The sequence below is a fragment of the Urocitellus parryii genome, chromosome 7 (assembly GCF_045843805.1).
Source record: "Urocitellus parryii isolate mUroPar1 chromosome 7, mUroPar1.hap1, whole genome shotgun sequence".
In the NCBI taxonomy this organism is placed as follows: Eukaryota; Metazoa; Chordata; class Mammalia; order Rodentia; family Sciuridae; genus Urocitellus; species Urocitellus parryii.
The window spans coordinates 125,905,450-125,928,023 of NC_135537.1; the positions used below are offsets into that span (position 1 = coordinate 125,905,450).

The 22,574-nt window shown below is 39.6% G+C and overlaps 1 protein-coding gene and 1 pseudogene across 3 annotated transcripts; both read left to right on the forward strand.

The window, feature by feature from the left end:
* Positions 1-229: 229 nt before the first annotated feature.
* Znf18 (zinc finger protein 18) lies at positions 230-21,561 on the forward strand. 3 transcript variants are annotated; one of them, XM_026390524.2, is made up of 7 exons: positions 230-291; positions 4,088-4,580; positions 6,524-6,713; positions 7,112-7,203; positions 15,753-15,837; positions 16,509-16,616; positions 20,345-21,561. In XM_026390524.2, the coding sequence occupies exons 2-7, from the start codon at positions 4,194-4,196 to the stop codon at positions 21,130-21,132; spliced, it is 1,650 nt and encodes a 549-aa protein (XP_026246309.2). In that variant the 5' UTR covers positions 230-291; positions 4,088-4,193; the 3' UTR covers positions 21,133-21,561. The 3 variants fall into 3 exon arrangements, with proteins under 3 accessions (XP_026246309.2, XP_026246310.2, XP_026246311.2); XM_026390525.2 differs by having other exon boundaries at positions 268-291; positions 4,112-4,580; XM_026390526.2 differs by lacking the exon at positions 230-291 and adding an exon at positions 3,010-3,029 and having other exon boundaries at positions 4,112-4,580.
* LOC113184055 (small ubiquitin-related modifier 3 pseudogene) lies at positions 12,548-12,879 on the forward strand (annotated as a pseudogene).
* Positions 21,562-22,574: the final 1,013 nt, after the last annotated feature.

Below are 22,574 nucleotides of genomic sequence, written 5' to 3' on the forward strand. Positions count from 1 at the left end.
TCTGGAGAGCAGTGGAGGAAGGCACCAAGCTTAAATGAATGGAGGAAGGAAAGACTGGCAGCGTAGGCTCTGCTGCGGACAGACAGCAGCCTAGATCCTGGGCGGCGGCTGGAGGCCATGGGGCGTGGCTCAGTGGCCGCCAATCGGAGCCTCAACCTCAATTCCGGCTCCGAGGCCCCGCCCCTCTAACCCCGCCCCGCCCCACTCCGGCGCCGCGCGTCGCTCTCCGCCGGTGGCGCGCGCAGCTGCCCAGCTCCCGGAAGTGCGCCCGAGTCGGCGCCGCGGGCCGAGGTGAGCTCGTGGGCTGGGCTGGGCTGGCCCGGCTGTTGGTCGTTCCGTGTCGGGCCTGGCTTTCCCGGCGTCAGCGAGAGCTTTGGCGGGCCACCCGGAACGGCGGCGGAATCTGCGGACGCGCGCGTTTGTGCGCCAGGGAGCGCGCTCGCGGCCAGGGCGGGGGAGGGGCCGCCCGGGCTGTACTTAGACTCCGGGTGCTGGGGGACACGCATGCAACCTGACCTGGCCCGGCTCCTGGGGGTGTTGCCGGGTCTGTGTGCCGGGACGGAAAACGTCCCTGCTGCCTTCCACGGACGACTGAAAAATGAGTCTCAGGAGGAGGGCTACCGACCTGATGTAGCCTAGGGTCTTTCTCATCAGGGTGCTATCGGTGGGGGTCAGAGGACTCAGGGTGTGGAGACCCTTCCACTGGTTAGCACCGTCCAGTCCAGGCACTAAATGCCAGTAGCTGCCCCCATCCATTTATGACAACCCCCAAAGTGCCCCCCCCCAGCCTCCCCAATTAACAAACGTTGGCAGTGCTCCTCCCCTAATCGCAGGCTTTAGCACTTTCTAGGTTAGAATTTGGTTCACTTGTTAGCCTCCAAGTTTCCAGATCTGTGAACTTTAATAGGTAACCTTGCAGGGTGATTGTAAAGATCAGAAATAACGTGAGCAGAGTCTAATAGCGGATAATAATAGCTGCTCAACAAATGGTTACTTATATGTGTAACCATGTAACTTATAAGAATGCTTATATATAGGTGCACATTTAAAAATTCTGATTTGTTAAAGCCTTAATAACAAGTATGCATTTGTGGTAGGTAATTTAGGTGTTTTTGTTTGTTTTTTTTGGTAACTAATGGGAGCAGATCCTCCGGAAGTCGATGGGCTATAAACTCATAAGCCCTCTATTAAGTGAAACTTTTTCTTACTACTATAATAGTGTGTATTAATTAACACCAGATTTAAATATTATTTAAGATGTATAGTTTCCCCCTTAATGGCATTTCTCCTAAATGTTATCTAAATTGCTGTCATAATTCAGGAAACAACTAAATTTGAATAAGTTTACACATCAGTATCTTGCTGTTTGAAATCTTGGCACTTGTTATTTAAAACTCAGAAGCCAAATTCATTTAGATAGTGAAGGATTTTTGTACATAAGCATTTTAAAATTTTATTTTATGAAATACATATATTACGCTTTTCCTTTTTTCTTAAAGTGGTGCTGAGGCTTGAACCTAGGGTCTTGAGCGTGCTAGGCAAGTACTGTAGCCCTGAGCTATGCTCCTAGTTCCTCATTCATTTTTTTTTAAAGATATTTGAATGTAGGTTTCCCTGTAAGAAATACTTCAGCTGCTTTCCAGAAAGTTTGAGATACTGTTTTTATTATCATTTGTTATGAAAATGTGTTTTAATTTTCTTTTCTGTATCTTTTTTGACTATGGGTTATTTTAATAAATCCCATAAATTGGGATTTTTCTAAATATTGTTATTCATTTCTAATTGCACTGTGGCTAGAGAATATGTACTTTAAGTTTCCAGTCTTTTGAAATTTAATTATACATATGATCTGTTTTGATAGTGTTTATTATGCAAAAATCAGTGTATATTCTGCAGTTGTTGGGTCTAGTGTCTTATAAATATTAATTAGTTGGCTATAATGTTATTCACATTTTCTATATCCTTATTGATTTTTGGTTTTGCATATTTATCAGTTACTGAGGAAGGGTATAAAAATCTCCAACTCACACTGAAGATTTGTCCTTTAGAATTGTTACTAGATGCATACACATTTAGGGTTATGTGTTCTAGATGATTTGAATTATTTGTTCTAGTGGAATATCACCCCCTGTCCTCTAGAACTAGGGATTGCATTTGGGGCTTCATGCATGCTAGGCAGGCACTGGATTGTTAAACTACACTCCCAGCCCTGAAATAGTCTTTTTATTTCTCTTCATATGACATCTACATGTACTAGTATAGCCACAGTAATTATTTATTTTTCATGAATTATTTTTCATAAGGAAATGACTATATTTTTCTCTTTGTCTTGGTCACATACTAGCCATATCAACTTTCCTATGTTTGCTCTTTGCATAGACTTTTTCTCATCCTTTTATTTTCAACCTATCCATATTTTTATATTTAAATTGTCTCTTGCAGATGGCATATAATTGGGTCTTGCTTTTTACAATTAGATAAACTCTGTCTTGTAATTTGAGTGTTTAGTCTGTTTGTATTTGCAGTTTTTGATATTGCTTCCCGGTTGCCATGAGTTGAGCATGCCTTTCTGCCATGACGCTTTACCTCATCTCAAGCTCAAAGTAGTGGAGCCAGTTGACCTTGCACTGAAACCTTTGATACTATGAGCCCAATAAACCTTTCCTCCTCCAAGTTGTTTGTGTTTGGTATTTGGGGATGAAAAGCTGACTAACACAAGTGTTAAGGGAGTCTTTCCATTCTGGATTGTTGAAACTCTGGTGTCTCTCATTATCAATTGGCTTCTGTCTTTTGCTTTTAACACTGTCACAACTGCTCCTTGTTAAACCTTGCAGTTTCATCATACTGATTGCAATCTAACCCTTATCCCAAGAGCTTATGGGGCAATCCTCCTCTTTTTTGATTTTTAAATTATATTCTGATAAGGAAGAATTATTTTTGAAGAATGTTGCTTATTACACCTCAAGAAAAATGCAGCTATTAAAAAAGCTATAATTGTGTACTGATCTTTGATTCAACCAGAAATCCAGGTAACTTTTTTTGTGTGTGTGTGTGTGTTTTGATTATTGCCATTAGTATTATGGAGGACTGATGATTTTTTGCTCCTTCATAACATTTACAGACTGATTACTAATCCATTGTTAGGAATACCTGCATGAAAGTTAACCAGAAATATGAAATATGAAGTTACTGATCCTTTTAATATATACATAGAATATATATATTCTATGTATATATTTTTTTGTTTTTGTTTTCTACTGGGGATTGAACCCAGGAATGCTTTGTCACTGAGCTACATGCCCAAGACTTTTTGTTTTTTATTTAGAAACAGGGTCTCACTATGTTGCTTAGGGCTTCACAAAGTTTCTGAGTCTGGCCTTGAACTTGCAATTCTTCTGCCTCATCCTCCCAAGTTGCTGGCATTACAGATGTGTGCCACTGCACTCTGCTTAAATATATTAATATTAACCTTGTCACTTACTGCTATTCAGTTGCTATCTTCTGAATTTCTATGTTAGTCATCTCTTCATCACTGTGTCTGAATACTTGAGATAAACAACTTAGATGGAGGAAAGGTTTATTTTGGCTCACAGTTTCAGAGTTTTCAACCTATGGTCACTTGGCCTTGTTGCTTTGGCATGTGGTGGCACGGTATATGTATCATAGTGGGAGCATGAAGCAGAGGGTGCCTGTTCATCTGTTATGGAAACAGCTCATCCTTTCAGCCTATATTCCTAGGGCATGAGTGTCTTTGTCCAGTTTCATTTTATAACCTGCAGATACAGAAATGTTTTGCAGAAGAGCTGTTTACCTGGAAACCAATAGTGAAAATGCTTATGTAGTGCGTTTCCTTCTTTACATGGTCTAGACATTTGAAGACCAAGGGAGAACATTACACAACATCAGGGCAATGCTGGCTATTTAGATAATAGTATCAAGTTTGCTCTGAGGTTTCAAGTTTGCATCTTTCAAAATAGAATAGTGTATATGTTGAGCCATTTCAAAAGACCCATGATTGACCATAGGGCTATTCAGGTAGGGCATATGCATTGTTCTTTTTGAAAATGTGTTTTTCTCCTCTGTGTAGCACTCAGTATCATCCTCTCTTTAGCATTCCTGAGAGGATTTGGTTCTTCCCAGAGACAATCCCACCTCAGAAACACTTCTCCTAAAAGAACTTGTGAAGCCAGACAATGCCCATTGACCTGGGGCAGGCCCTAGGCCTGCTGCCCTCATTGTCGAGGAGTGAAGACTTTTCCTTCTCTGGACCAGATGCTGCCCCTCAAGGGGAGCTCTCCAGCCCTGAGACTGCACGCCAGCTCTTCAGACAGTTTCGTTACCAAGTGCTGTCTGGGCCCCACGAGACTCTCAGACAACTTCGAAAGCTCTGTTTCCAGTGGCTGCGGCCAGAGGTTCATACCAAGGAGCAGATCCTTGAGATTCTCATGTTGGAGCAGTTTCTGACCATTCTCCCTGGAGAGATCCAGATGTGGGTGCGGAAACAGTGTCCAGGCAGTGGAGAAGAAGCAGTGACCCTTGTGGAGAGCTTAAAAGGAGATCCGCGGAGACTGTGGCAGTGGGTAAGCAGAAGTATTATTATCTGTGAGTGAAGCACAGAGCTTTTCTGATGCTCATCTGGTATATTGTCTTATTTCTGATACCATTTATGACACCAAATGTGTGGGATTTTCCACACCAAAACCCAGTTCTCTGATTCTCTGACACAAACTGAGCATTCAGCATTTCAGTTCAATTCTGACATTATCTGGAGTTAGCACATATACCACCCATGCAAGGCCCACTCCCACAAGACTGTTCCCCGACTTCAGATGCCAGTCTCAAGTTCCAGGCATAAGCTGTCCTTCTGAAAATCTGGCTATGATTGGGCAGTTCTCACAGTTTCCTCTTCAGATCTGATAATTAGAATGGCATACAGAATTCAGGAAATCACTATACTTACTGTTTCCAGTTTACTACAAAGGATACAACTCTCTAGCAGCCAAATGGGAGAGGTGCATGGGGTGTTTCCCTTCCCTCCCCTCTCCTGGTGTATTTAATAATATCTCAGTCAATTCAACAACGTGGAAGCTCCCTGAGCTCCAGCATTAAGAAATTTTTATGATAATGATGGATTTTTGAAAATGTGTAACAATGTAGACACTTGAATACCGAAGTTCATAGCAGCATTATTTGAATAGTAATGGGTGAAAACAACTCAAATATCCATCAACAGATGAGTGATAAACCAGTGTGGTATGCACATACAATAAAATATTATTTACTGTTACCATGAAATTAAATTCTGTTACATGCTACAAGATGGAAAAATTATGCAAAATGAAATAAACCAGACACAAAGGTCTAAAAAACAAAAAGAAATTTTTATGAGGGCTGGCATGTGGCTCAGTGGTAAAGTGCTTGCCTAGCATGTGTGTGGCATTGGGTTCGATCCTCAGCATCACATAAAAATAAATAAATAAATAAATAAATAAATAAATAAATAAATAAATAAAACAAAGCTCCATCTTAAAAAAAAGTTAAACAAAAAGAAAAAAAAGTTTTTATGAGGGTCTCACTGTTTCTACACAATTGATTAAATCATTTCCATTGGTGATTGAAGATCTTCAATTTCTTTCCTTTCTCCAGAAGTTAGGATATCGGGGCATTGAAGTTTCAATTCTTTAAACTTCACATGGTTAGTTTCTCTGTCAATCTACCTTCATCTTGAAGCTATCTAGGATTCACTAATAGTTAACTCATTGGCATAACTTCTGGTATGGCTGACAAGGCCATTATGAATAACAAAAGACATTTCTTTTAGGAACTTACAGAGTTCTAGGAGCCGTATGCCAGGAATCAAGGACAAAGACCATTTTTTTTTTTTCTTTTTATGGTACTGGTGATCAAACCCAGGGATGCTCTACCAGTGAGCTGCATCCCCAGCCCCCCCTTTTTTGTTGTTGTTGTTGTTGTTTGTATGTTTTAAGACAGGGTCTCACTAATTTTCCCAGCCTGCCTCAGACTTGAACTTGTGATCCTCCTGCCTCAGTCTTCCAATTAGTGAGATTACAGGTGTGGGCCACTAGACCTGGCCTAATTATGTTTTTTATACCACATCTGCATTTCTTCATACCTCACCTAATTCTGACTCTGTGACTTTCAACGCTAAGCCATTGGGGATTGAAGATAAAGTTTCCCTTCCCATTCTATGTTTAGAACATTTGAGTTATTAAAAAACACCTGAGTTTTAATTGGTGGAGAATGTCTAGTAGAAACAATATAGTGGCATGTTTTAGAGGTCTCCTAGGCTGATTCAGGCCTTAGCTTTTAGTGTCTCTTCTGATAGTCCATTCATTGGTTCCTGCTAGACTAAAAGTAGAAGCTGTTTTCTCTTTCTCTACTTATTCCATATCTTCTAGGAAGACTATCTTCCAGTCTGTTATAGGAGGCTTGCTCCATATTTAGAAATCCTAACTCTGCATCCTTTAGTGTTGTCTGCTAATTAGTGTTGTCTGCTCTCTAGATCAGCATTCAAGTTCTAGGACAGGAAATCTTATCAGAGAAGAAGGAATCCGCCATATGCCAAGTGGGTGAAGTGGAGCCCCAGCTTGAAGTGGCACCTCCAGAGTTGGGACTTCAGAGTACATCCACAGGACCTCGGGAGCTGCTCAGTCACATGGTGAAAGAGGAATCTGAAGTGGAACCAGAATTAGGTGAGGAGCAGTTATCCATGGTAGTGTGTGGTGCTGTCTTAGAGAAATTTAGGGATTGTGGTCAGTAGGCCTAGTGTTAGTTGAAATGATATGGTGTCCCTGAAAGTTTGGAAAAGGTAGATTTACATGTACCAGTTTGACTTGGAGATTCAATTTTGTATTTTAAACCACTTTGTGTTGAGGCCAGACCATTTGGATTTTGGTTTTGAGGACGGAAAAGTGGAAGAAAGAAAGAAAACTGGAAGTTTGGTGGGGGAATTTGTTAGGAGGTAAACACAAATTCTGAAATTCAAATGGCAGAATGGATTGTTCTAATTTGTGGGGATTATTTTCTGTACTCTCTGGAGAGTGGTTAAGGAAAACATCTAGATTCTGAAAACTTCCTTTTCTCACTGCAGCTCTGGCTGCTTCCCAGCTTCCTGCCCAACCTGAGGAAAGGCTCATTAGAGACCAGGACTTTGGAGCTGCACTTCTCCCTGCAGCCCCTCAGGTGAGCTGGGTCCCTGCTTCTCTTCCCTGGAACCAGGCTTCAAGGGCAGGAGGATTGCCAGGGGTACAGTTACTGAAGGGGAGTAAACAGGAAGGCCTGGTTGTAAAGTTATCGTAAATATAGAATGAACTCTGTGTTTTTACTTAAGACAGAATGTTTCCTAATTCTCATCTTGAGTAAAGGAATCTGGCAAATCCTGTCTCTACCCAAGTATGGTCATCTCTTTATTACTTTTAGGTTATGCTAAGACAAGACTGTCTTGGTTGGGTGTGGTGGCACCTGCCTATAATCCTGGCTATTCAGGAACCTGAGTTAGAAGAATTGAGAATGGGTAACATAGGACAAAACAAAAACAAAACAGAAAAGAAAAGAAAAATCTGTTTTATTTCCTAGTATAGTTTTCATGGGAGTCATTTTAATTTGAATGGTTATTTCTAATGTACAACAGGTGACTCGCTGACTTTATGTAAAAATAAAATTAGCAAACTGACTACACATATCTAAAATGTACAATTTGGAAAGTTTTGACATCATATTTGGTCCTAATACCATGACCACAATCAGTATAGTAAATATACCCACCACACTGTAAAGTTTCCTCTCTCTTGTCCCTTTTTGCCTTCCCACATCATCCTGAGATAACTAAGGATCTAACTTTCTGTTACCGCACATTAGTTTGTGCTTTCTCAGATTTTATATACAATGGAATCATGTCTTAATTTTATTTTCATCGTTCTGCATATAGTATATGTTTTTTGTTTACCTTAATATATTCTCACTTTAAAAAATATCTTTATTTTATTTGTTTTTTTTTATGTGGTGCTAAGGATTGAACCCAGTGCCTCACATGTGCAAGGCAAGCACTCTACCTCTGAGCTACAGCCCCAGTTCTCACTAGTTTTATTTAATTTTAATTTTAACTTTATTTATGTTTTTTTTTTGTGTGTGTGTGTGTGCTGAGGATTGAATGTAGGATTTTGAGCTTGTGAAGCTGCATTCCTAGCCTGGATAGTGGATATTTTTGTATTTCCATAAGTGTTCTTGAGCTTCACTCTGGGATGCAGTAATTTGGTTGGACAAAATTTGTTATACAGTGGTTTTCTCTGATTTGGAGGAGATGTGCTTCAGTACCTCTAGTGGATTCCTGGAACCATATATAATTTTTTTTCATATCCTTAACATGCCTATGATTAATTTACAAATCAGGAAAGATTAGAGGTTAATAACTAATAATAAAGTAGAACAATTATAACAATATATTGTAATAAAATATATCTGGATGTGGTCTCTCAGATATCTTATTGTTTTGTTCTTACCCTCGTAGTGTGATGTGAGATGACTCAAGACCTGTGTGATGAGATGAAATGAGGTGAATGACTACATATTTTCTGCTCACTGTGGCCATAACTTGTGCAACCTCAGCATATGAGTTTTAAAAATTATCATGTTGAAAACTTTCGTATTTTTCACTTAAAGGAAGCACTTTATGACTTCTCTTTGACATATCCACTACTCTTAAATTTTGGACCTTTATTATGTAAAATAAGGGTTATTGAAAACAAGCACTGGGATACCATAATAGTGGATCTGATAACCAACATGGTTACTAAATGTAGTGTGTACAATGTGGGTATGCTGGACAAAGGGATGATTCATGTTCTGTGAGAGATTTTATCTTGCTACTTAGAATGATGTGCAATTTAAACTTACGAATTGTTTATTTCTGAAATTTTCCATTTAATATTTTCAGACCACAGTTGACTATGAGTAATAAACCATGGAAAGTGAAACTTGGATTAACGGAGATTACTAGTTTTTGTTTTTTGGTTTTGCCATAGTAGGGATTGAACCAGGAGTGGTCTACCACTGAGCTATACCCCAGCCCTGTTAAATTTTATTTTAAGATAGGGTCTTGCTAAGTTGCTGAGGCCTGCCTTGAACTTGCAATCCTCCTGACTCGGCCTTCCTAAGTTGCTAGGATGACAGATGTGCATCACCATGTCTGGCTAAGTGGGATTACTTTATAGAACCAGAAAAGCCTTTAATATAGGGTTAATTTTACCCCCTTCTGTGGCAGTAGCCTTCTGAGTATTCTGCCTACTACCTCTTACTCTACTGGGTTTTCCACTCTAGCTGGTAAAAGTAGCTGTGTGAGTTTGAGGAATGTTCCCTCTGATTCTTTCATGTGATCCTTTTCTCTGACTTGAGGGGGACCCCTCTGTAGATCTCTCAACCCCTCTTTGTACAGCTTCTTCGTCTCTGATCTTAAGTAGCCCTGCTAACGCTAACCACAGTGACCTCTTCAGACTCTGAGCTCCTTCTGCTTAATTCTGGGGGCCTCCTGGCTCCACTCGGGTTCCTCCTTTCTGTGATGCTGCCTGGGTTCTCCAGGAATTATGTGTGGACAACTATAGGACCCAGTTTGTTTGCTTGCCTTCAGGGACCTCTTTTCTGCTTAATGTGCGACATCTGGAAGCCATCACTTCATATATTTTGTCTCCCTTTTTAGTTGTTCAATGCAGAAAGAGAACCTAGTTCCTGATACTCTACTCTGGGTTTAAAACAAAGTCTCTGGGACAAGTGTAATTGTTTATTTTTATGTGGTGCTGATTATGTAATTACTAACTTTGAAAAGTTGTATTTGATTTAAAAAATTCTTCAGGAATCAATACATCTCAGTTGAAATATTGTTTAAAATTTTGAAAGTGCTCTTCTTGGGACTAGTTTTGGGAAGTACTTCAGAGTAAAGGCAAAAATAGAGAAGGCTATAAGTAATAGGTGGTCCTTAATGCCATATCTAGACCAGGGTTTGAGTTTCAGCTTTCTGGGTTGAGAGACTTAGAAAGTAGAATACCAGTGTTGCAGTTTATCTTTGGCGAAGGAGAACAAAGAGGTGGCAGGAGAGGAATATGCCTTTTTTAGTGAATCAGGGTTCCAGAAATCAAGTCAAGATGTTAAGCAGGAGGTTACTTGGTGAAAAAGATTTGGGATGCTGGACATATACTTCAGTGCTAGAGTACATGAGAACAAAGGTTTAATCTCTAGCTGAATGAATGAATGAATGGATGGATGGATGAATGAATGAGGTATTCTGTGAAATATTTCAATCAGGCATGGAGGATTATTGCCTCTTACATACAGTATACCTATGACAGTCATATATAACTTATTAACATGTTTTAACTAGTGGAGTACACGGATATTAGCCATTTCCTGTTATGGAGAACTTTAAAAGATCAGAATACTTGGCAGCACCAATTCATTATTGACAATTACATATACATATACATGTTTCTACGTGGAGCTAGTAACTGATTATGAACCACTCAAACAAACATCATCCACACCCAATCCCAACATCCCTCCCCCAAACTAAAAACAATTATCTGCCTCAGGAAAAACCTTGATATTTAATGAATTCATTGGAAGTTTGAAGGAAATTTTAAATATAAATAATTACTTCTGATCTAATGCAGGCATTAGAAGCTTTGTGAATAATACTAGAATAATGAAGTGGGGTCACTATCACTACACAATAGTACTTTATCATCAGAAACCATGACTAAGTTGGACCCTCATCTAGACTGGAGGGATGGATGCATTTACCTCCCAGATATTTTTTTCAAACATATAGGATAGGAGCACTCCTTGTGAAGTCAGGTGTCATAATGTCTTGTCAATCCACAAGATGGTGCTATTTCCACACAAAAATAGAGCTGTTTGGAAATTGGACTTTTTTTCCTTCTCTCTAAATATGAGAAAAGAGCAAGATGGCTAGTATTTGCATTCTGTGTCTCAAGTGGGGGCTTCATTCATACTCTTGAGCATCTTGGCAGCTCCTTGAGTAAGTGTGTCACTTTAAGCTGGAGGTACACTGTTCAGAGACTCCTGAAAGTAACTTTTCTGGCTTTTGAATAAACTGATGAACCCTTGTGGGCTTTGAGGCTTATATCCTTTTTTGTCTTTTACTGATGATTCTTCTTGTCCCCATGGAATAGGCCCAAATCATAACACTACCATCCAAACCATAACACTATCTTCTTTGATGACTAGGACAGATTTGCTTCAGGACTGAGAATGCCATTCCTGAGGGAAATATTGTATGTGATAGGAAGATGACTTCATCATTCCTCTCCTCATTTCTGCCTCTGGCTTATTACAATATAAAGACTGGCCATAAACTTAAGGGTCCCTGAAAATAAACAGAATACCTTCCGTAGTTTTCCTGCAAAGCCTGGGGATGAGTCCGGGAGACTGCAGAGAATGGTAATAATATATCATCTACTGAGGACTTGGTCTGAGAGCTTTATTTTAGCCTGACAATATATGTTGAGTGCCTACTGTGTCACAGGCAGTGGAGAGTAGGACCAAGTCCTTTTCTTGAGCAAGCTGGACATCCAGTCAGACATTACTGAGTTTGGTGGCTGTGTCCTTTTCTTTACTAACATTGAAGTGAGGATCCATGTGTTCTGACCATGAAGACTAAGGACTCCTGTTTTCAGCAAGATTTGCTCAGGCTGGTTATCTTCAGGAGGTTATTAAAATAGCCTTATTTATAGAGCATTAACAAAATAAACTGCCAGCAGCTCATACTTTTTTTTTTTTTAACTGGTATGGGGGATTGAACCCAGAGGAACTTTTCTACTGAACTATATATCCTCAATCCTTTTTACTTTTTAGTTTGAGACAGGGTCTTGTTGAGGCTGACCTTGAACTTATTATCCTCCTGCCTCAGCCTCTCCAATCACTGGGATAATAAGCATGCACCAGTATCCCTGGCTTAGTGCAGACTTTTAAACATTTTAAATTGAAATTCATATTAAAAATGTGGTTCTAGGGCTGGAGTTGTGGCTCAGTGATAGAATGCTTGTCTAACATGTATGAAGCACTGGATTTGATTCTAAGCACCACATATAAAAAAATAAAATAAAGGTCCATTGACAATTAAAAATATTTTAAAATGTGGTTCTAGCTATAGTTCTAGCTTCCTGCCTTTTTTCCACACTAAAAGATTCAGATTTTCCTTTAAAATTATTTTGGCTGAGCATCTTCTAGTTCAAGACTTTTTGGTGTCTCCTTTCTCCTTGAGTCATTTCCACCTGTTTTAGTCAGCTGTTTCACTGCTGTGACTAAAAGACCTAACCAGCACAATTATAGAGGAGGAAGAGTTTATTTGAGGGCTCACAGTTACAGAGGTCTTAGTCCATAGAAGGCCAGATCCCTTTTTCGGAGTTTGAGATGAGGCAGAACATTATGGTGGAGAGCGGCCGGGGCCCAGAGTGTGACTCACTCGCTTTGCACTGCCTCTTCCACCTCTGTGTCTCGCTGCCGTCGCTGCGCAGCTATGCCCGAGGAGAAGCCCAAGGAGGGTGTGAAGACGGAGAATGACCATATCAACCTGAAGGTGGTGGGGCAGGATGGCTCAGTGGTGCAGTTCAAGATCAAGAGGCACACCCCATTGAGCAAGCTGATGAAGGCCTACTTCAAGAGGCAGGGCTTGTCAATGAGACAGATTAGATTCAGGTTTGATGGGCAACCAATTAATGAAACAGACACTCCAGCCCAGCTGGAGGTGGAGGTTGAGGACACCATCGACGTGTTCCAGCAGCAGACGGGAGGCATGGCCTCCAGAGGGACCACCCCACACCCCGCCATCCTCCTTGCATTTGTTATTGAATGGTGAGCGACCATGCTGATCACAGGGGAGTCCGAGAAAGACAAGGACAGTCACCAAAACGATCCTTGAAGCACTTCAAGTGCAGCTCAAAACTCTGCAGGGACGAGTCTACAGCTTACATTGGGCCAATCACATTGTTCTCTTTGTGAAATGAGTTTTAAGGTTTTGGGTTTGCTTTTGTTCTTGGTTTTGTTCATTGCCCCTCTCAAAACATGTTTTCCTTCAAACTTGTGGCCAAATGTTGGCTTTCAGTCTGTGGCCAGGCTCTCACCCCTGGAGTAGTGGTTACTGCTGGAGCTACTTGTCCGAATCACGTGGAGAGCTCATGTTCACACTGTGCATCTGTGGAAGAGTGTTGGGGGTAGAATTCCACCAGGCGCATTATTCTAAAAGCTGCAAATGATAGACTTTATCAAGCATATGGTATAGTTGAAGGCAAAATACTGGAATACTTCTTCAAAGGTAAAAAACAAAGTAAGTCCTTCAGTAATAAGGCCCAAGTGCTTTCTGCTCCTGAGTGTGTTCCCTCTGGGTCTGAGGCCCAGGATGACACCTTTGCATTCAGTGCCTGGGTGTGGTTATGTGGGCAATGATTGGCACAACCAAAACCAGCTTTTATCTTTTCAAAACTAGGAAATAATTACCATATTTCTTATTTGGTAATTGTATCGTGGCCTCAGATTTACTTCTAACAGATAATTATGGTCTTTATATAAAGTAAAATGAAATATCACTGAATTTGCAATTATGTTATAAAGAGCTGCTTCAAAGTGTGGTTGCAAAAGAAACCCACAGAAAGGTGACTTTAGTGTTCTTATGGATTTTTACTTTGCCACTGTCCAAATAAGTATCGAAATTATGCATTAGAACAGTGAATCCAGTTCTGTGAGATATTTGGGAATCTATACCAATTAAAATGTTCATAGTTCTGCCTGTCGTCCTGTAAGGATCCATTGCTGCTTGATGGCCATCCTCTGCCTTTTATAGTCCCCTGGCAGTGACCCATCACCTTGCTTGCTTGAGATCTTGCAGAAATGTCCTCATTTCCTGTTTTGCTGTATGGGCTCTGGTGGGATGTTGTTGGCTCTGTTGTTTGTTCACAATTTGTACATTATGTTACCCTTTACTACTGTAAACAGTAAAGATAGTTTGGTTAAAAAAAAAAGAAGAATAACATTATGATGAAAGAGTGTGGCAGAGGGAAGCAGCTCACAGGTGTGATCGGGAAGCAGAGAGAGAAGCTCCACTAGCCAGATACAAATATGTACCCCAAGGCCATACCCCAATTTTCACCTCCTCTAGCCACACCCTACCATTTCAGTACACTCAGTTAATCTCTATCAGGAGATTAATTCACTGATTGGAATAAGACTCTTACAACACAATCATTTCTCTTCTGAACCTTCTTGCATTGTCTCATATGTGAGCTTTTGGGGAACACTTCACATCCAAACCATAACACTACCTTCTTTGATGACTAGGACAGATTTACTTCAGGATGAGAATGCCATTCCTGAGGGATATATATATTGTATGTGATAGGAAGATGACTTCATCATTCCTCTCCTCATTTATGCCTCTGGCTTATTACAATATAAAGACTGGCCATAAACTTAAGGGTCCCTGAAAATAAACAGAATCCCTTCCTTAGTTTTCCTGCAAAGTCTGGGGATGAGTCTGGGAGACTTCAGAGAATGGTAATAATATATCATCTACTGAGGACTTGGTCTGCGAGCTTTATTTTAGCCTGACAATATATGGAGAGTAGGACCAAGTCCTTTTCTTGAGTTTAGTGCTAGTAGAGGTGATGATTAATCAAATACGTGTGTGTGTGTGTTATACATATATATACATACTCATATAAGTATTTAATAAACTGATGATTGCTATAAATTAAATGTATGATGTGCTTTGAAAACAGTAGACACTGTCTTGTTTCTTCCAAACCTCCCTACAAGTTTTTAAGTTCAGTACTGTCATTAGGTGAGGACCAGAACTCTAAAAGGTTAAGTAACTTGCTTGAAGTTATACAACTAGAAATTAGCACGGCTGGGACTTGAAGCCCAATATATTCTACTCCAAAGGATGGGTGCTAATCATTCCGAGTTTCCAATGGTCTACTTCATAGTGGGGAGATTGAAATTAGAATTTTTAAAAGTAAATCCTAGTTGGGTGGCATTCCCAATTTTGTTTCTAGTCTGGTTCCATGGGAAAAGAAGGCTGCTTTGTGGATAATAGAGGGATACCTTGCTCCAGAAAACATATCGGTTTTCCCCTGACTAGGAATAAAACTAATTTGGTGTTAGGCTGTGCATACAGAACTGTTGAGAAATTCCAGGGGTGAATGGCTGCAACATCTGTCTTTTGAATCTACCAATTTTTGTTTCAGAGTAAGGCTTACAAAACAGTTGGCTTCACTATCAACTCTTCTCACATTTTCACTGATTTTTACTTGCTTTCCCAATAAGTTCCTTTTAAATTTCTTTGTTTTCCTTCTTGAATTTTCATTAAATAATGAATATATCAGTTTCTATTGCCAGACTCATACTATAAGCACTTGAAAGAGTTAAGAAAAAAAGGAACAGTATAGAAAAGGCTTCTCCTGTATGTTTTCCACTCTTAAATACCTGCAGTCTCCCACAAAACCAGAACTTAAGCCCTAAGTGTTTTCTAACCAAAACAAAAAATACTGATGTGAAGTATTGTCATTTTCCTCTTTCCCTGTTTGTTTCTTGACCCATTCTCCCTTAAGTTATTAGATCTGCTGATGAGTAGAATCCCACAGCATATTCCATTCTTGTCAGCTTTCCTATAGGAAAGAAATGCAGGTTTAAACACCTTCATTGGAGTGACAGCATTGTATTTTTTCCAGGAGCACTGGAGACACCTGGATTCCAGTCAAAAGGAGCAATACTGGGATCTCATGCTGGAGACCTATGGGAAAATGGTCTCAGGAGGTGAGGGCATGGGTCAGCTTTGACAAAGGGAGATGGAAAGGATGGAAAACTGTTAGGCATTTTCTTTGCACTCAGAGACATCTGCTCAAATTTAAGTTCTGTGGGTAAAGGAAGTCATTTAGAGACACAGGAACTGGAGCTAGTTGCAGAGTTATAGTCAGAACTTCCTTGTATTGAAAGTGTTCTGTATTCCAGGAACATTTGTGAGAGTTATGTACAGTAACATCTTTAATTTATGAAGTGGGTATTTCCCTTTAAAGATGATGGAAGTGAGTGCCAGCTCAGCACTTGCTCATTGTTACAGAGCTCTTAAGTGCCAAATTAAGATGGGACTAATTGTGATTGGCTCTGAGTCCAAGCTCTTTCCTACTAAATCACACTGCCTCAGAATAACCACTGGCGAAATCTCTATCACGATCCTTGCACCAGCCTGACAGTGGTCTGCTAGTTACCTGTCCAGATTCTTGTTTTTGTGGCCTTTACATATGTCCTGGTCTAATAGTGAAAACTGGTGTCTTAATCTTTTCCATGCAGTATTCTCATGTAAGCTTCCCTAAGTGGTCTTGGAGCCTTCACATTTCCCTTCATGTTGGGGTGTTCCTTTGAGAAATAGCTCGAACTCCCAGACATCCCCATTCATGAAGGCCCACATGCTTATCTTTCTGTCACAGGCATTTCCAACACTAAACCTGACCTGACTAATTCAACAGTATATGGGGAAGAGCTGACAGGACTGCAGCTTCATGTCAGTGAGAAGATCCCACGACTCACTTGTGTAGGTAAGTGATTTATCATGGCTGTGGAGCCCTTTCTTATTTCCTGTTCTTAAATTGAAGGTGGAAGAGGATGTATTAGGACTTTAGTTTCTATTCCATTGATTAGACCTAGCCTGATTGGGCCAGTCTGGTTTGAATCCAAAGTTAAGTGTCCTTTTCTCTGGCTATAGGGCTGTTAATTCATATATTTAATCATGAAAGGAAGATCACACACACATTGGATTTGCTGTCATCAGTCTTGTCTCTTGTGATAGCTTTGTTTCTCAGAGTTAAGAGTTACACATTGAGGACCTGTAGAGATATAGGGAGAACTCCATAAAAAAAGATTTTATAACAACCATTATTGTCAATCCTAGCAAGAAGGTTCAAAGTAACTAGAATTTTCTCATTCTGGATATAGTAACTACTAACCACCTACCCTCAGCAAAATAAAATAAACAGAGAAACATGTTTTCTTTAATCTCTTCATACCTAACAGTCATTAAATAATTCATATTAGTCATGTATTTTAAGACTGGGGAAGAAGAAATTTGAATGTACTGTTGTAAAATGTACTGTTGTAAAATGTATTGTTGTAAAATGTACTGTTGTAAAATGGCAGTTACCCTTTGCTTTCTATGCTTTTTCTAAAACATGGCAATTGTGCAAAACTTAGTTATCTAACCAGTACATACACTCCCATCCCTGTTCACACACTTTTACATATGTAATAAATCCCAGAACCCTAGAAGAAGAAAAGGAAAGGATGGAAGAAGCAGTTCTTGGCCCCAGTAGTCTAATTAACTATTTTTCTTCGCTAAAGCATCAACTAAGACCTAAGATTTTCTTTTTCTTTCTTTCTTTTTTTTTTTTTTAATTTGGGGGATCTAACCCAGGACTTTGCACATGCTAGGCATGTATTGTACATGTACCTTTGCTTTACTTCTAAGCTGTTCTTTAATGGTAGGACTGGAAATAAAAAGATGCTTGGGAAAAATAATGAGTTTAGTTTTTATTTATGTCTTTTTTAGTCAGCTTTTTTTGCTGCTGTGACCAAAAGACCTGAGTAGCACAATTAGAGGAGGAAAAAGTTTATTTGGGGGCTCACAGTTTCAGAGGTCTCAGTCCATAGACTGCTGGCTCCATTCCTTGGGGCTCAAGATGAAGTTGAATATCATGGTGGAAGAGTGTGGTGGAGAGAAACAGCTCAAGACATCACACCAAGAAGCAGAGAAAGAGAGAGCACTCTGCTCATCAAGTACAAAATATATAGCCCAAAGGTGCACTGCAGCCTACCAGGCTACAGTTATCACTCAGTTAATCCTTATTAGAGAATTAACTCATGGATTGTGTTAAAGCTCTCATAACCCAATCATTTTCCCTCTAAACATTCTTGCATTGTCTCACACATGAGCTGTGGGGGACACCTCATATCCAAACCATAATGTATTATACCAAAATAAGTTGGAAATACAGTTTTAAAAGATATAATATGAAAGTAAAGTAAGAAGAAAAAAATGAGTGAATATTTTTATTGTGACTGGATAAGACAATTTTTTATAAGTATAAAAGTGATGAAAAAAATATTTAGGAAAAGATTGATTGGCTTGAGTATCTTTAAAAAGTAAAATTCCCCACAACTTCTATACATAAAAATAACCCCAAATGGAATCAGGGTAACTATGCTGAAGAAAAACATTTTTCAGGAACATGACAGATAAATGACATTCTATGTTATTTTTCTTAATATAGAAAAAGTTAAAGCAGGTTAATAAGAAAAATAACTTAATAGTAAGAAATGGACAGCAGGTTTGGGATAGCTCATAAATATGAAAAATATATATCCTTTCATAACTAAGAATTTAAAATTTAAAACAATGAAAATGCATTTTTCACTGATGGCATATATTTATTTTTCATATTTTATAGGTGCATTATAATTATACAAAATAGTGGGATTCATTGACACATATTTGTATACACACAAAATATAACAATATAATTTGCCAACATCATTCCCCAGTATTCCCCTTTCCCTTTCCTTCTCCCTCTACTTGGCCCCTTTCCTCTATATATGGCATATATTTTTTTTTTTTAAAGAGAGAGTGAGAGAGGAGAGAGAGAGAGAGAGAGAGAGAGAGAGAGAGAATTTTTTTTTTAATATTTATTTTTTAGTTCTCGGCGGACACAACATCTTTGTTGGTATGTGGTGCTGAGGATCGAACCCGGGCTGCACGCATGCCAGGCGAGCGCGCTACCGCTGAGCCACATCTCCAGCCCTATGGCATATATTTTAAAAGCATTGAATATTTGAGTCTTTATTCAGCTCCCCCTCTGCCCTGTTTCACATACTAGAATATGCCAGAGTTGTTCAGGAAATCAGGTTGCCAGTAGGTGTCAAGAGCTTTAATATTCATGCCCGTTGACACAGTAATTCCACTTTGAAGAAGAATTCCTTTAAAGTGTTAAGCAGAATTGTGGGCAAAAACTTATGAAGAAAAGTGATTATCACAGCATATTTATAGTAGCAAAGACATAATAAACAACATAGATTTCCACAGTAAGAGGATTCTTAAATACTTCATGTGTTTATTATGACACCTTCCTAATGGGCCATTACTCAGTTCTTTAAGATGCTATTTATAAAGTCTTTTTAAAAGAAAAGTGACAGTACCTTTGCCATTTGAGTGGAACATGTTCTAAAGCTTTGAGGATAAACAAGTTCAGTCCTAGTTCTGTAGCAGAAGCCTAAATCTCTGGCAGATAATTGGAAAGACATGAATCCATGAAAGAGAAAGTTAAACAGCCTCTTTAGATCTAAGGGATAATTTATAAAAGTTGAAAAAATCCTACAGCCAAAATAAAAATCTTTATCATATGCATCTGTAAGCAGTAAATAATTGAAAACCTACATTATGAGAAAATAAATATAACTGCTTATGTGAGTTCATAAGGCATAGGTAACTGGGTACAGTGGCCCACATTTATAGTCCCAGCTACTTGAGAGGCTGAGGAAGGAGAATCACTGAGTTTGAGGCTAGCCTGAGTTGAGTGAGAACTCATCTCTAAAATAAAGCACATGTAAATACTGGATTCAAGCAAAGACTGAAGAATTTACTTTTACACTGAAGTCCTGTTGCATTGCACCCATAGGAAAATAACATCTTAATGAATTTCATGAATTTTTGAATTACTTGCAAATGGGGGAATCCATGTTAAATTGACGAGTACTACTATTTACAATTTAAATGCTACATAACCAGATATAGACTATATATATAATATAATATCATCTGTATCTGAAATAGCATTTACAATAGATTAAGTAATAGTCTGGGAGGAAGCATATGTTCATTTCTATCTGGTTAATACAATTGAGGTTGATTTGGTTTTCCTGTATATACTTTTTTCTCCTTCCAAATTCTTTTAAAGATCATTTTTAAAAGTACTTCTGGTGCATAGTATACTTTTCCTGGCCCTTAAGAAATGCTTGCTGCTGATTTGTGGAGGGGTCAGAAAAGCCTGCTGTGAGCCCTCATTTGCTATTCAGAAGTTCTTAGCTCTAGAGCTGAAACACATAGTCCTGAATCCAGTGCAGTTGAAGCGAGTGTGGAGCATCAGGCTGCGTGACAGTTTTCTTTTTGTCTCACTAATGCTATCTTGGTAAGAAGAATATTTTCTGGTGACCCCTTCTTTGAGAGATGAGTTAGAAAACAGGGCATAACATTGAACCATTTCAAATTTTCTTTCAGGAGATAGACAAGAGAACGACAAAGAGAACTTGAACTTGGAAAATCACAGGGACCAGGAACCACTGGTTGCTTCATGTCACACCTTGGGTGAGGCACTTCCTCAGCCTGCCTTGAAGGACTTCTTCAGTGAAGATGACTCTGGACACTTTGGAGAAGGGGAAAATCTTCCTGAGGCACCAGAAAACCTTCAGGGTGAGGGGGCAGGGGAACAACTCTCTCCTCATGGAAGGAGTTCTGAGAAGCAAGTAGGTCAGTCTATGCCAAATCCACCTCCAGCAGAACTGTCTGCCATGTGGTTGGAGGAGAAAAGAGAGGCCAGTCAGAAGGGGCAGCCTCGAGCCCCCATGGCCCAGAAACTCCCCACCTGCAGGGAGTGTGGGAAAACCTTTTATAGGAATTCACAGTTGGTTTTTCACCAAAGAACTCATACCGGAGAGACATACTTTCAGTGCCCCATCTGCAAAAAAGCCTTTCTGCGGAGCTCAGACTTTGTGAAACATCAGAGAACACACACAGGAGAGAAGCCCTGTAAATGTGATTACTGTGGGAAAGGCTTTAGTGACTTCTCAGGATTGCGCCACCACGAGAAAATCCACACAGGAGAGAAACCCTATAAATGTCCCATCTGTGAGAAAAGCTTTATTCAGAGGTCGAACTTTAATAGACATCAGAGGGTTCACACAGGAGAGAAACCTTATAAATGTTCCCACTGTGGCAAAAGTTTCAGCTGGAGCTCAAGCCTTGACAAACATCAGAGATCCCACTTAGGAAAGAAGCCTTTTCAGTAGCCATGCTCGCTCAGACCCCGTGTGTCCCCAGCTCTATTTTAAAAATGCTCAGTCCTACCTGGAGGAACAGCATTCCTAAGAGGATATCTTGTTCTCTCTTTACATGGATGGGAGGAAGAGAACCTGGACATGGTTTTGGATTGGAAGATGTATCAACCTCTGGATCAGATTTTACAGTGGCTTAAATTCTTGCTTCTTTATCAGAAGAAAGATTAGTTTTGTTTTTTTTTGTTTCAGGCCATCTCTTTTTTTGGACCTGTTGCAAAGTTTCACTTAGAGGTTGGTTTTAGAAATGCTCCCTGGAGAGAGTTTAACCAAGTGGCTGCAATCATTGCTTGTGGGAAGAACCTCAAATCAGTCCTTGAGGATTAGGGTTCTAGAGCAGGTATCCTGATGCAGAAGGGGAGGCATAGAGGGCCAGTGAGCTCACATAGGTAAAAAAGTTAACTTCAAGTGTCTTTTGTTTGAAATAAACTTGGTTGAGTCACTCCCTATTGTATCTGTGTCTGAAGTGTTCATTGACTGTAACCCAAAACATATTTTTTGGTATTATTTTTTGTACCGGGAGTTAAACCCTGGGGTGTTTAACCACTGAGCCATAACCTCTGCCCTTTTTATTTGTTTATTTATTTATTTATTTATTTTTTTTTGAGACGGGTCTTACTAAGTTACCTCATTACCTTGCTAAATTGCTGAAGCTGGCTTTAAACTTGGGATCTTCTTGCCTCAGCCTTTTGAGCTGCTGGGATTATTCCCATGCCCTATCCTCCAAACATATTTTTCCATTGAAGAATGTAAATGGGAGTTGATCTTCAAGACCAGCCCATATAAACCTACAAGTTTGTAATGTTTCAGCACACCAATAGGAAAGTGCTCCACTATAGTTCAGGCCATGAGTGCAGGACCAGTGCTGGGCACAACTTTTTCTCAGCTGTATCTGTCTTTGGTATGCCTTTTTTGAATCTCCTTGCCACTCGATCATGTGCCTCAAACTTCCTCTTTTCCTCCCAGCATGCTACTTGGTTTATCATATTTGCTACTGTACTCTATGCTTTAAAATGATCTTTATTATCTTATTTTGCCAGTAGGTGTTAGGAAGAAATCGATAGTATTGATCTAGTTTTTAATACTGTCTGGAGGTTTATTAACATATCTATCTAACCCATCCACTGTCCTTATCTTCGAAAACTGCCTGCCTCAAAGTGTCCTGCTTTCATTACAGTGAGATGTCTCTCCTCAACCACCTTAGTGTTCTCGAGGGGCCCTCTTGCCCTGTTTTGTGTGAGGGTCAGGAGCAATGATGCTAATGAGAAGGGCAGAGCGGTTTCTCTGAAGACAGGTTAACCAATATGAAGGAAACTAGAGGATGTTGGTAAATAATGGGAAGTATTAGTTGTTGGGGAGAAGGGACACAATTTTAGTTAGAGTTCCTGGAGTCCAAG